Here is a 13,164-nt window from a genome sequence, read left to right on the forward strand (position 1 = left end):
CCAACGAAGGAAGAACATGCAAACTCTACACAGGAAGGCTGGAGCCCAGGATTGAACCCTTGATCTCAGAACTGTAAAGTGGACATGCTTACCACTCAACCGCAGAGCACTTAAATAAAGCTTTTGTAAATAGATTTATTAAAGGCTAAAAATGAATTTAAAACAAAGCAACTTGGATATTTACCACCAAGCACAATAAAAACTGTCTAAAATTATGTAAATTTCCTAATCCAGGCATAGAATAAAATTGTATCTTGAAATTATATTTTGTGTTATACAGTATAAACAAAGAATTCATGAATCATTATATTTAATATAATGGGGTTAAGGAGGATAAAAAGAAGGGCGAAAAAATGATTTTGTCTTTTTTTTTTTTTTTTTTTTCCCCGAATGAAAACAGAGCCACCCTTTAGAGTGTCTTTTTCTTTTGGTCGTTGTTGTTTTCAATTTTATTATTTATTTCTGTTCTCCAAAGCACAGCACAGACAAAAAATCACAGCGTTACAATATCTACTCAGAACATCCAGTAGAAGATAATGAAAGCCAAGTGAGACTCCACAAAGTAGGCAGGCAAGAAAACGTCCAAAGGCAAACAGTGCTAATGAATGAAATAGCCAACAAAGCACATGGCTGCCGCTTCATTGCACTTCATTATATTATTACAGAACACAATCGTGTTTTGGTGACGCAACATGTGCTTACTTGCTCCAAGTTGGAGCTTTTTTCGACACTCACTTGTGTTTGTGACCACGAGTGCTTACTGCATTTACTGGTAACTCATTTTTTTGGGCTTAGTTTTATATAAGTTATATGTACAGTTTTCATTTGGTTTCATTGTCGTGTCTAGGTTTGAGACTTCAGCTAGTTTTAGTCTAGTAGCGTTATACTTGATTTGAATCATTGTTAATGTCCAATTAGTGCTATTTTATCATCAAAACAGGTGCTGCAAAACAGAATTGCCAAATTCAGTTCGAAAGAAATCAGAATAAAGCACACAATCTTAAATAAAACCATGTTATTTTTTTTAAAATGGCATTACATGTAAATGCCCACGTTCGTCCGTTAGCTGTCAACCCTGTCTTAAATTGATTGGACGTCTGGCACTATCGATGAGGGCCAATGAGTAAATATAATATGCCATAATTTTAACAATATTGGCTAAATAATTCAAACAAATGGTAATATTTTCTTTAAGTGTGTAGCATGTACATCAAGAAATACAGTATAACATTACCTTTCTGTTGCATCAACCATCTTGTTTTTTCTTCCCATCTTCGCCTATTATTTTCTTATCCTAAACATGACGAAACTAAACGACTAAAGCCTTTTTTATAGAAAAAGCATGTTGCAAATCGTCTACACGAAATGAATGGGAATTATTGCTTTGGCTGACGGCAAACACTGAGTGTCACATTCCATGGATTTCAACTGAAACAATCATTAAAGTGAGAAACATTCACAAAAAAAGTGTATTTTGATCATTAAAGGCAAATGAGAAGCATTCTAATGTCATGAAGACACCATTAAAAACAAACATTCAAAGTGTTTCAGTCAACTAAATACAGGAATTGGGTCATACTACATGTACATGTTCTTTTTTTTTTTTTTCACTGCATTTTAATTTTATTTGGTTGAGAGTAGTGTTGCACCGATACCGATACGGTACTAAAATGACATAATCTGTGTAAGGGAGTAAGTACTAAGAAATACTGTACAGATGTTGCGCAATATGTACTTTTTGAGATCTAGTTTCCAATCCTGTTCGCCCTACCAAAAGATAGCGGCCGGCTACTCACACCACCGTAATAAAAAAAAAAAAAAAAAAAAAGGATGATGATAGATGTCCAATCGTGCAGCAACCAATCATCCTTCTGATGTGAATTTTAATGAGGTTATCACTCGTAGACGTCCAAGCACCATCGATAGCAGCCAATGAGTTAAAAAGTAAAATGTGTTCTTCCGCTGGCCAAGATGCACCATCCCACCAATTAGTTTATTAGTACTAGACATCAACTGACTTCAATATAAATCCACACAAATTCACTTTCACCAACACTAAAAAATGGTATTGGTGCAACACTAGCTGAGAGGTGTCTTTTTTGGTGTAGGATTAAGCAAAAATAATCATAAAAAGCATATCTATGAGTCATTCACATACAGATTGTGCAAATCAGTGAATTTCAACCAAGTGTTATTAATTCATTGGCTGCCATTGACATCGATAGACATCTATTCCACTTATGGGTTGGACGCTTTTCGCCGTCGATGGCAGTGAATGAGTTAAAGTAAAAGTGACTACCACAGTCGATCAGTAATGTTTGACACTGTGTGTGCGTGTCTGTGTGATTATATAAGCCGCCGGCAGTGACACAATCATGATATTAAGCCCGAATGTTTTTACTGATAGGCGTACCACAACATCCAACGTTGTGTGGTAGGGGTGGGTGGGGCTTAAAGGTTGACCAGGTGGAGGTCGGAGGCCGAGAAGCGGGGGCATAGTGTGGCGTCGGGGTCCCGCAGCTGCCGCAGAATCCGCCGGTGGAATTTGCCGCGCACGCGGTTGAACTCCATGATGTCGCTTGGGTCCTCCTCGATCCAGAAGCGGTGGAATTCCTGCATCAGGTAGCCTGACAAACACACACACACACACAATTTTAACCCTAAAATTGGAGAGGTGGGTCAGGTCACTTACAGTGAGGAGCAGAAGTATTTGCACCCACTACCCGTTTGAACTCATTATTGTCACCTCTGCACCCCACAACCAGTCTTAATCCAACTGTTACCATGGGCAAGACCAGAGAGCTTTCAAAAGACACCAGAGAAAAAAATTGTTGCGCTCCACAAAGCTGGAAACTGTTACAGGACAATTGGAAAGCAGCTTGAGGAGAATAAATCAACAGTTGCAGCAATTGTTAAAAATGGAAAAAAAATAAACATGACTCATAATCTACCTCGGACTGGGGCTCCATGTAAAATCTCTTCTCATGGGCTCAGAAAAATGAGGGCTCAGCCTAGAACTACTTGGCAGGAGCTGGTCAATGACCTGAGGAGAGCTGGATGCACAGTTTCAAAGTCAGTAGAACACTACGGTGCAATTAAAATCATGCATTGCTCAGAAGATTTCCCTGTTGAAGCCAGTAGATGTGAAGGCCTGTCTGAAGTTTGCCAGGGATCATCTGAATGATGCAGAGTGGTCATGGGAGAAAGTCATGTGGTCAGATAACACCAAAGTAGAACTTTTTTGTGCGAACTTTACTCGTGGTGTATGGAGGATAAAGAAGGATGAGTACAATCCCAAGAACACCATCCCCACTGTGAAGTATGGGGGTAGGAACCTCATTCTTTGGGGCTGCTTCTCAGCAAAGGGGACAGGACACCTGTACTGTATCAAGCAGAGGATGAATAGTGAAATTGAATTGTTGATATTGTCAGATTTTGAGCAACAACCTCCTTCCCTCAGTCAGAGACTTGAAGATGAGTTGTGGCCGGATCTTCTAACATGACAAAGATCCGAAGCACAAGGCCAAGCTAACCAACGAGTGGCTGCGTAAAAATCATATCAAGGTTCTGGAGAGCCTAGCCAGTTTCCGGACCTCAATCCAATAGAAAATCTTTGGATGGAGCTGAAACTTTGTGTTTCTCAATGACCGCCCCAAAACCTGACAGATCTAGAGAAGATTAGTGTGGAGGAATGAGCCAAAATCCTCCCTGTTTCCATATGTGAAAACCTGGTGAAGAACTACAGAAAGTGTCTGACCTCTGTAATTGCAAACAAAGGCTTCTGCACTAAATATTAGCACTGATTTTCTCAGGGGTACACATACTTATGAACTCCAGTAAATTACAAATAAATTATTGAAAAATCATACAATGTGAGTTTTTTACATTATGTTTCTATAAGTGGAAATACATCTATGATTGAAATTTCAGACCTCGACCTATTTTCTAAGTGGGTGAACTTGAAAAATCACAAGGGGTGCAAATACTTCTTCTCCTCACTGTATGTGGCATTCATTCACGCAGGTCAAGAGAAACAAATGCCGCAATACAAGCCGTTCAATAGCAGTCAGCGTTCCGACTCACAGAAAGTCTGCTGGAGGTGCAGCAAGGAGGGCATTTCAGGGGCCACGTTATACAGGTGGGTCTTTAGGGCACCACTCACCAGCAACGAGTAGGCCAAGTCTGTGATGTTGATGCCAACAATGGCGAAAGAATAGCTGCAGATAGATATCATAATAAATGACTCTTCTTTTTAGTGTGAATTAAGAAATATGCACACTTTGCATGCACACCAAAACACAACATATTATTTGGTGGGGAACTCTTACCCAATGGCTTTGTCAATGTTATTCTGCTCCCTTTCAGATGAGTTTGCATCACTGTGAAGGACATACACACTAATCATCTTTAGAAGAACAACAAAATGTCATCATGAACAAGATACATAGCAAGTCAGTCTGGTCTTCTGTGGCTTGGGCTGGATTTCCAAATAGATTCTATAGTGGGTGGGGCAACAAGAGTGAATCTCAATGAATCAATCACAGAAGCACTGATGTGACGTCAACACAATGTGACTCACACTGTTGGTTGTAGTCTATTTGACCTCCGTGAAGTTTGCCCCACTTCAGATGCAAATTTATATCAAAATTGTGCCCATAGTTTGTGCTACCACATGCAGCACCAAAAAATGGCACCCTTTCAGGTCCATTTTTCTGTAAATGGGGGGCTGCGAGTCACATCATCACTCGAAATTGATCTCAAAGAAAGATAGCAACACAAAAAAAGAGATTTTACAGCACAAACATAGCACAAACTATTGACACCATTTTTATCCATTTTTAATCAAAATAGGTGGTTGGTTGACCTCAGATTGGCCAATAAAAGAATTGTTAATATCTGAAAAACTATAGCAGCACAAACGAAACTTTTTACAGCACAAACGTAGCACAAACAATTGACATCATTTTTATTTAAATTTGCATCTGATGGGGGGCCAACTTCACGGAGGTGTCAAATCGTAGTTCACAAACAATCAAGGCTTGTAGTCGAATCGAATCAAAGCACTGGTGACAGATAACAAATCTTTATAAAAAAATCTTTAGAGTACATTGTTGTTGTGACAATAAATTATAATGGGGATATATCGCGACACTCTGTAATCTAAATGGTTATCAGTATGCTGCCACTGAAAATCATTTTACGTGACTGTTTAATTAGGGAACCAATAGATTGCTACTAAAATTTTTCACTAAACCAAAATTAGCAAGCCGTTATAGCAATTACTTTACAACAAACTTTCATCCACTGCCACCTTCCCACCTCAAATGGATTGGACGTCTACTAGTGATAAGTAGAGCTGGGAATCTTTGGGCACCTAACGATTCGATTACGATTACGATTCAGAGGCTCCGATTCGATTATAAAACGATTATTGATGCACCCCCCTCCTTTTTTTCTCTCTCTTTTTTTTTTTTTATGTTTTGTACATTAGTTCCAAAATTGTTCAAAAATACTCTCAGGCTAAACCACACTACTATTTCAGTATCAAGTTAACATATAGCAGTAAACAAATATACAAAACTAGCATTAAATAAAAAACTCCAGTCCCCATTCTGTATCAGCAGCTTTAAACTACATTCAATTAATTTAATGTTGTGAATCAAACATTAAATTTGTTAAAATTGCTCCCGTTATTCCATAATTTCCCTTTTGTCTACTTTCGACATGTGAAAGTTTTAAAACTATTGTAAAGATAGATTCAATTCAATATTTTACCGATTTAGGAGTATTTTAGATAAAAAGTTAATTAGGTTTGCTTGGAAGATTCGCTAAAACAGCCTTGCAGGGAAGTGTACTGCTTTAAGATGGCGGCCGTTTATAACTCCCGCATCTAGCTTTTTGTAGATGTGCTGCTAACACTACCAAATCTATAATGCATCTAGTCCTATATAAATGATATCCACCGTAACATTATACGGATGTACTTTTCTAGCAGCTTTTCGGCAGCAGTCAGGTATGTTGTTGTGTTTTTTTATCTCGTTGCATGAGTTGAGCTAGAGCCGTGAGTTGAGCATTAGCATTACCCGAGGGGCCGGGTAATGGGAAGCATGATGTTTAGCTTCTCTCGCACCGTTCCATCCCGAAGACCGCGCGGCGCGCTGAGTGTTGTGTACTTCCGCTTTACTTCGCATATTTTAATAATCGGAATTTGGATCTTTGTGAATCGTTCTCGAATCTTCCACGGCCGAATCGCGAATAATCTAAGAATCGGAAATTTTGCACACCTCTAGTGATAAGCTCATTTCAATTTACAACAGAAGGATGCACTGCAAATTTGTACGTTTTAATCAGATTATTTTTCTGAAATTTTTTTGAGTGTTAAAGACTAGTTAACAGATTAATGTGTCAGATTAGGTATTACTATTTGTTCTTATGAAGCCCATACATCTAAAAGTTTCAACTAAATGAAGAAACAAATGCTCTCAAATAATGTTTTGAACAATATCTATTCTTAAATTAAGAACATTTCTGACTAAAAAGCTTTTTTTAAAGATTAAATTTACCAATTTATTGCTTAAAGGGATCCACGGATAGAAAGACTTGTAGTTCTTAAAAGATAAACGTTATTATGAGTTAAAAGAATTTGATATGAAAACCCCTCTTGATGTTTTCAATTTTATACAATTTGTAAAATTTGTTTAACTAGTAGGTCGCCATTGTTGTTGAAGTCGCAGGGCGGTGACATCACGTGATTACGCTGCCGGGCTTCCAGAGTAGGACTCGAGCGACATAAACATGTCATCTGCTCAACCCTTTCAATTTGAACTCGGGAAGAACATTAATGAGCATGACAGCACTGTCGACATTTCACAAAACGAGCAGCAAAAGCCAAACAACCAGGAATGACATAAGACAAGACGAGAGTAGGAAAAAAAACTGTGTCCTGCCAAAATGTGCTACACCGGCAAAACATCTACAAGAGGCGAATTTGAGACCCAAAGTACTACCATGCGCTTTCAGCATGTTATGTTTAGATGCATACAGACACAACATACTAAAGATGCCTTAAGGAAATACTTAAACGTAGTAATATCAAATAAAGGTGGTTTGAATACGCTACGTCACTAATTTGGTCAAAAAATCAACAATATGCTATAAAGGTATCACAAGAAAAGAGAACACAATGCTTAAAAGTGTGAGAGGGAAACACATGGAAAAACTATTTTGAGGCAATGAAAAGGTAATAAAGCACTCAATAAAAACACAAATAGTAAGTTTCGCTTCTAACTGATGTGCGCATGTGTTGGACGTCTCACCGCATGGAAGGATTTGCAGTACACCGAGAGTGGACGTCTAGTGACAGTGACAATCTACGTCATCACACCGTGCGTCCATTGCGCGAATAAAACATGGCGCTCCCCCGTAGGTCAAAGCATGTACTAAATATTATAGATTTTTAAATCAATGGCAATGTTTTATGTGTTTCTAATAACATATTTTAGTAAAAGAGAACATTTTTGGCTTATTAGAGCCTTCAAGTCTTTGTGTCTGAGGTTCCTTTTAAAAGAAGTCTGTTAAGCTTATTTTTAGCTATCTATTTTTCCTATTTCAAGAAATCTAAGTGAGCAAAATTTACTTGAAGCACTGTCAGATAATTTCACTTATTTCTAGTAGATTTACTCTGAAAACAAGAGAATTTAACTAGTTTTAATCTAGGTGTCATCAATTTGGTCACAGCGTCATTCGTAGCTGTGGCCATCTTAGGTAGGGCGACCAGCAGTTGGAAACTAAAACTCGAAAAGTACATGATGTGCAGCATCGGCACGTTATTTCTTAGTACTGGATGTCAATTGAGTGCCGTATCGGTACAGCAACCTAAAGCACTTAGGCCATCTGGCACCTCTATAAGAGCACTTGTGAATTTTATCAATTTAGTATGAAATGGCTCACAGTAACAAAAGGTTCAAACTGCAGTGTTGTAAATCAAGTGCTTTGAGTGCATGGAATCAGAGCAATCATGGACGGTGTGTGGCTGACAAGCAGGTGAGTGAAGGTGAAAATGGAGTACCTTTGACTCCCGTGTGCACTCCTGCAGCAGATGTGGGAGCGACACAGAGGAGGGAAGCGCGTGTCGAAACAGACAGAAGAAGCTCACTGAGATGCTGATGGCAAAGCAATACAAAGCAGCGATGCAATAAACCGAAGATGAGGAGGCAGTGGGTGACCATGTCGAGTTGTCAACATTTGGTGAAGACACCAAACCATATGGACAAAAGCATACAGACACACTTCTATAGCTACTTTTTGGATATTGCACATGGTATAGCCAGAGGTGGGTAATAACGCATTACATTTACTCTGTTATATTTACTTGAGTAACATTTTGAGGAAAATGTACTTCCTGAGTAATTTTACCACGCAAACTTTTTACTTTTACATGAGTAAATTTGTGAAGAAGAAACACTCTTACTCCGCTACTTTGGCTGACACTAGAGTCATTCCATTTTTCCTCTTTATTCTACATATTGACTTTTATTTTGCCTTTTTTTGCCAGAGATGCCGTCAGTGGCTGTATCAGCTTTACCAATGAGACGTCGCAACAATAACCGCATGGACTACATTATAGCAGAGGTAACATTTTTTTCAATCACGAGAGGGCACTCATGCTCTTTGAACAGGTGATGTTTCATTCTGTAATGTTGTTCTGGTCTGAATTTGATGATGTTTGTGTCATCTTTTTGGCCTAATATGGTCATATAATAGGTTATATTACAGTACAATAATAACTACTTTTACTTTTACTTGAGCAATACTATTTAGAAGTAACACTACTCTTACTCGAGTCAAATTTTTGGCTAATCTACCCAACTCTGGGTATAGCAAGCATTTTGGACGCTTAACACTTTATAGGACTCTCTTAACTCATTGGCTGCCATTGATGGCGCTAGACGTCTAATCCATTTTAACTAGGAGGGTTCATTCATTGGCCCTTCCCAGTCAAGATGGATTGGACATCTAGCGCTGTCTATTGTTTTTTAAATCAACTTTTGAGTTTAATAGAGTTATAACCAGAGTCAACAATATTGAGGTTTTTATTATTTTAATAATCTTTCATTAATTTATAATTCTATTTATTCATTAAAAAAAAGTATAATATTTAAAAATAATATTAAAATTGACATAAGGCATTTTAGGCCATGTCACACATGAAAATGTTAAAATCGCTGCCTACATGGCCAAAAATGTGATTTTCACATACAGCGAAGAAAATAAGTATTTGAACGCCCAGCTATTTTGCAAGTTCTCCCACTTAGAAATCATTGAGGAGTCTGAAATATTCATCTTAGGTGCATGTACACTGTGAGAGAGATAATCTAAAAAGAAAAATCCAGAAATCACAGCGCATTATTTTTTGGGCGGCAGCCTCATTGACTAACAGACAAGCATCATACGTTGACATGTTTACATAAAATAAATGCTAACTGCATGGGTTTTTTTTGCTGTCAACCAAGAATGGAAACTGTTTTACGTCCATATCTATAAAGAATTCAGGGACTTAAGCATATATTCACAAGCATTTTCACCGAAAAAAACCTCTTTGTCTGTGATTCCACTCACAATGCAGGCCCCGCCCCGTCAATATCATTATGAAGTCTATGAACAAATATTAACATTCGTTTTCTCAGGTGTTTAAATGCTTATTTTCAGCAGTCTCACACAAATAAATCGTTAAAAAATCATATAATGTGATTTCTGGATTTTTTTTTTTAGATTATCTCTCTCACAGTGGACATGAATTTACAATGAAAATTTCAGCAACCCTCCATAATTTCTAAGTGGGGGAACTTGCAAAATAGCAAGGTGTTCAAATACTTATTTTCTTCATCGTATGTGGAAGCCAGGTCTTAACGGTGTTACATTTTTTTTAAATGACCAAAAATAGTTAGTTACACTGTGTAAACCCTGTACAAGGTTAAAAGCGGGTCTGTTTCTGTAGTTTGCAAGTTGTAAATTGTTATATGCCAAAGTTGCCGTGTGGTCAGTGTAAAGCCAGTTCATTTTTCAAGCAGGACTGAATCATCTATCACCATCAATGGCAGCCAATTACTTAATATACATATTTACATATACGTATACGATTTTATCTTCAACCACGTCACACACTCATTTTGATCAATGTATGAAAAGGTGGGAGAAAAATTTAATTCTTTGTCAGGTCGGCTCTAGATTTTTAGTGTCAAATACTTTGGTCCATATGTCGTGAAGTATTGTGTTTATGTTGCCGACTGTGAGCACGATGAAATCACAAGGTCACCTTTGTTATAGATGAAAATAAAATTGGTGCAACAAATAGTGTGTGAGAGAAAGTAGGAAGTTAACATACTTGTGTTTGGGCAACAGGGAATCATGGAGCATCTGGAGAGCTGCGGCCTTGTCATGTTCTGCAAAGTACCTACAGACAGAAGTCATGTAAGCATCTTAGCGTCCTGAACAAAAAAGGATTTTTCGCTTACAGCAGAACGTGGAGGCCCAGCAAGCCCATGCCTCGGAAGTCCGTCTTGGGATCGCTGCCTTGGAATCCAATCTCACACCACTGCTTGGAAATCCGTCCAGTCAGAGGGGTGTCGGGACGTAGCTCCTTCCACAACTGTGTCATTTTTTTTTTTTAAATACTCAATTGTGAGGTCATCTTGAGAACGCTACTCAACAGGTCTTCCCACGCACCTTCATCAGCATATCTTCGTGTTGGGCGTTCTCGGAATCGTAAGGCTCCCGCCGAAGCTTCTCCACTTCTGCCAATAAGTTCCGGTAGCCCACAATCTGCAGCAAGCTGGACTGGAGGGAGATGCCTAGCCTGATAGGACACAAACATAATTTCAGAATATTTTGCAGGATATTTTATCTCATTTTTTTCACTTGTACAATTCATGCTGATTTCAAGCTCATTTGGTGCTACATTTGCAGGAATTCTTTTGATTGTCACTAAAGGTACAACTGGCAAGTGTGGATGATCTCACTGAGGGTTGGTGTCAGGGTTGATCTTCTTCAGAGCCATGATGTCGTCAATTGTTTTCTCCACTTTGTCGGGATGGATGCTGAGAGCGGACTGCAGTAGCTGCCAAGAAACAATGTTATACCTTTCTTTTCGAAAAACCAATTCACACATGTTAGTAATGATGACACTTTGATTTTTACCTCATTTTTGGAGTACTTCAGAGATGATTCTGTAAGGAAAGCATACAAATTAAGAAAAGACAAGACAGTATCTTTAAGAGGTCAACAGCAGTTCATTGGATCACACCGATCTTGAGGGTCCTGCGGGCGCCGTGTTTGTTGTTGTAGCAGATCCGCTGTAGCTCGCAGCGTCCCGTGAGCTTGCGCGCCACGAACTTGAGGCCTCTCCATAAACATTTGCAGTAGAGGAACACGAAGAACTGGGTCAACACCCTGAAGGGAGGAAAGAGACATCCCTTTACACAGATAAGGCATACATTCATTTCTTTGAGGTCATCTTGGTGACGAAGAACGTTCAACGCCGTGCTGGCAGCCCTGGATTTAACGTCTATCGTCGTCAATGGAAGCGAAAGAGTTAAACCATGCAGAACACGCAATGAAACTATAACGAGGGCTATAAGTACAACAGACGGGGGAAAGTTTGTTTACACAGCAGCTTCTTACTGGGTGGGATCGATACGAAGCTCCAACTAGAGAGCCAGGAATTCATTTCTCCCGTCTAAACAGCGTCACAAATGAATTCCATCAACAGATAAAATGGAGGCTCGCCTTACCTCAGGAAGTGCTTCATGATGCCTGCTGTTTTTTCCACTGGAGTTGCTGCTGGGGGAGTACCTGCAAAGAAAACATAGTGATAGTACACTCTACGTAATTAAAAATACAGTATATAACAAAGCACATGTTTATAATTATACATGAACATTTGGGCTCAAAACAACGATAATATATATATAATAGTAAGATGCATGTTTTTTAATTTCCAATCATGTGACTCTTTTCATCCTTCTGCTGTAAAATGAAGTTTGTCACTAGTAAACTTCCAATCCATTTGAACTGGAGGGCAAACCTCCCACTTCAGATGGATTCGACGTCTATCGCCGAAAATGGCATGCAAATTAGTTAATCTAGAAAAGAAATACTGTTTACTCATTTGCTGCCATTGATGCCACTACAAGTCAATGGCAGTTTTATTTTATTTCACATCGAAAATTTCAACTCGGTCCTAAATTTAAATGATATTCTAGCATGAAAATAAATAGGATTTTCCTGAAAGATCATTTTTGTAAACAAAATGCATCAATAATTTTAGTACAACGCTGTTGTTTTTAGTGTGGGCCTATTATAGCTCCGTACTAGCCCTGTTTCCGACCACCGCTGCAGGCCTGCATCTGAGGAGCTGTCCACGGTGCGCAGCCATGAAGGTGCGAGCCGTCTCATTTGTCTTTCTCTCCTATTTGACACCCGCCACCAATTCCTGATACGTGACCAAATGAGCAATCCTCTGATTTCCAAGACATAATCTGCCGTCCGATTAGCAGAAGCAGCGCCGCCACATTTGCATAATCCGCAATCATGCGCAGCAATGCGCTCCGCGTTGCAAGGTCAGCACGTCAGAAAATGTCTTTAAAAGATGATCTTACCTGTTTTTATTATTTCCCTTTCAAAGGGGGTGCAAGGCAAAGCAGGCGACGTGCGGCTTCGTGTCAGCCCCCGTCACTCGGCTCCAGACGTCCGCTTCGCCTCCATGACGACGCCGTTGTGTGAGGATGTAGCCGGAAGGGGGCGCCAGACTGCAGTGAGCCGATGATTACGTCACTGTACAGATATTCAGTGGTGGAATGTAAAGAAGTAAAGAATAACACTTTCTTACTTAGTCAATTATTAAATGAGGAAGGTCAACTTTTTACATATGGCGGAAAACACAGACAAGACTGAAAGAGCAGTTTCTGCCCTTACACTCCTCTTTAAAAGAAACTGCTGTATTTTAAGCCAAAACAACTGTTGTGTATGATAGAGCAATATGTCTATATGCTGCCATAGCAGATTCATGGCGCATTAAACTCCCGAACTATTTTTAATTTGTCCCTTATACCCTGGAAACCAACGTCTACAGACGTCGCGCAACCGCTTTTGTTTCAACCCAGCCAT

General features: G+C 39.1%; 1 protein-coding gene across 2 annotated transcripts; it reads right to left on the reverse strand.

Annotated features, from left to right (window-relative positions):
* Positions 1-419: 419 nt before the first annotated feature.
* elmod1 (ELMO/CED-12 domain containing 1) lies at positions 420-12,789 on the reverse strand. 2 transcript variants are annotated; one of them, XM_057821936.1, is made up of 12 exons: positions 12,657-12,789; positions 11,790-11,850; positions 11,303-11,448; positions 11,197-11,225; positions 11,019-11,116; positions 10,726-10,855; positions 10,515-10,648; positions 10,385-10,453; positions 8,069-8,089; positions 4,329-4,379; positions 4,084-4,217; positions 420-2,627 (listed from the first exon to the last, which is right to left on the reverse strand). In XM_057821936.1, the coding sequence occupies exons 2-12, from the start codon at positions 11,804-11,806 to the stop codon at positions 2,452-2,454; spliced, it is 1,005 nt and encodes a 334-aa protein (XP_057677919.1). In that variant the 5' UTR covers positions 11,807-11,850; positions 12,657-12,789; the 3' UTR covers positions 420-2,451. The 2 variants fall into 2 exon arrangements, with proteins under 2 accessions (XP_057677919.1, XP_057677920.1); XM_057821937.1 differs by lacking the exon at positions 8,069-8,089.
* Between the last annotated feature and the right edge of the window lie 375 nt (positions 12,790-13,164).

The sequence above is a fragment of the Corythoichthys intestinalis genome, chromosome 18 (genome assembly GCF_030265065.1).
Source record: "Corythoichthys intestinalis isolate RoL2023-P3 chromosome 18, ASM3026506v1, whole genome shotgun sequence".
Taxonomy (NCBI): domain Eukaryota; kingdom Metazoa; phylum Chordata; class Actinopteri; order Syngnathiformes; family Syngnathidae; genus Corythoichthys; species Corythoichthys intestinalis.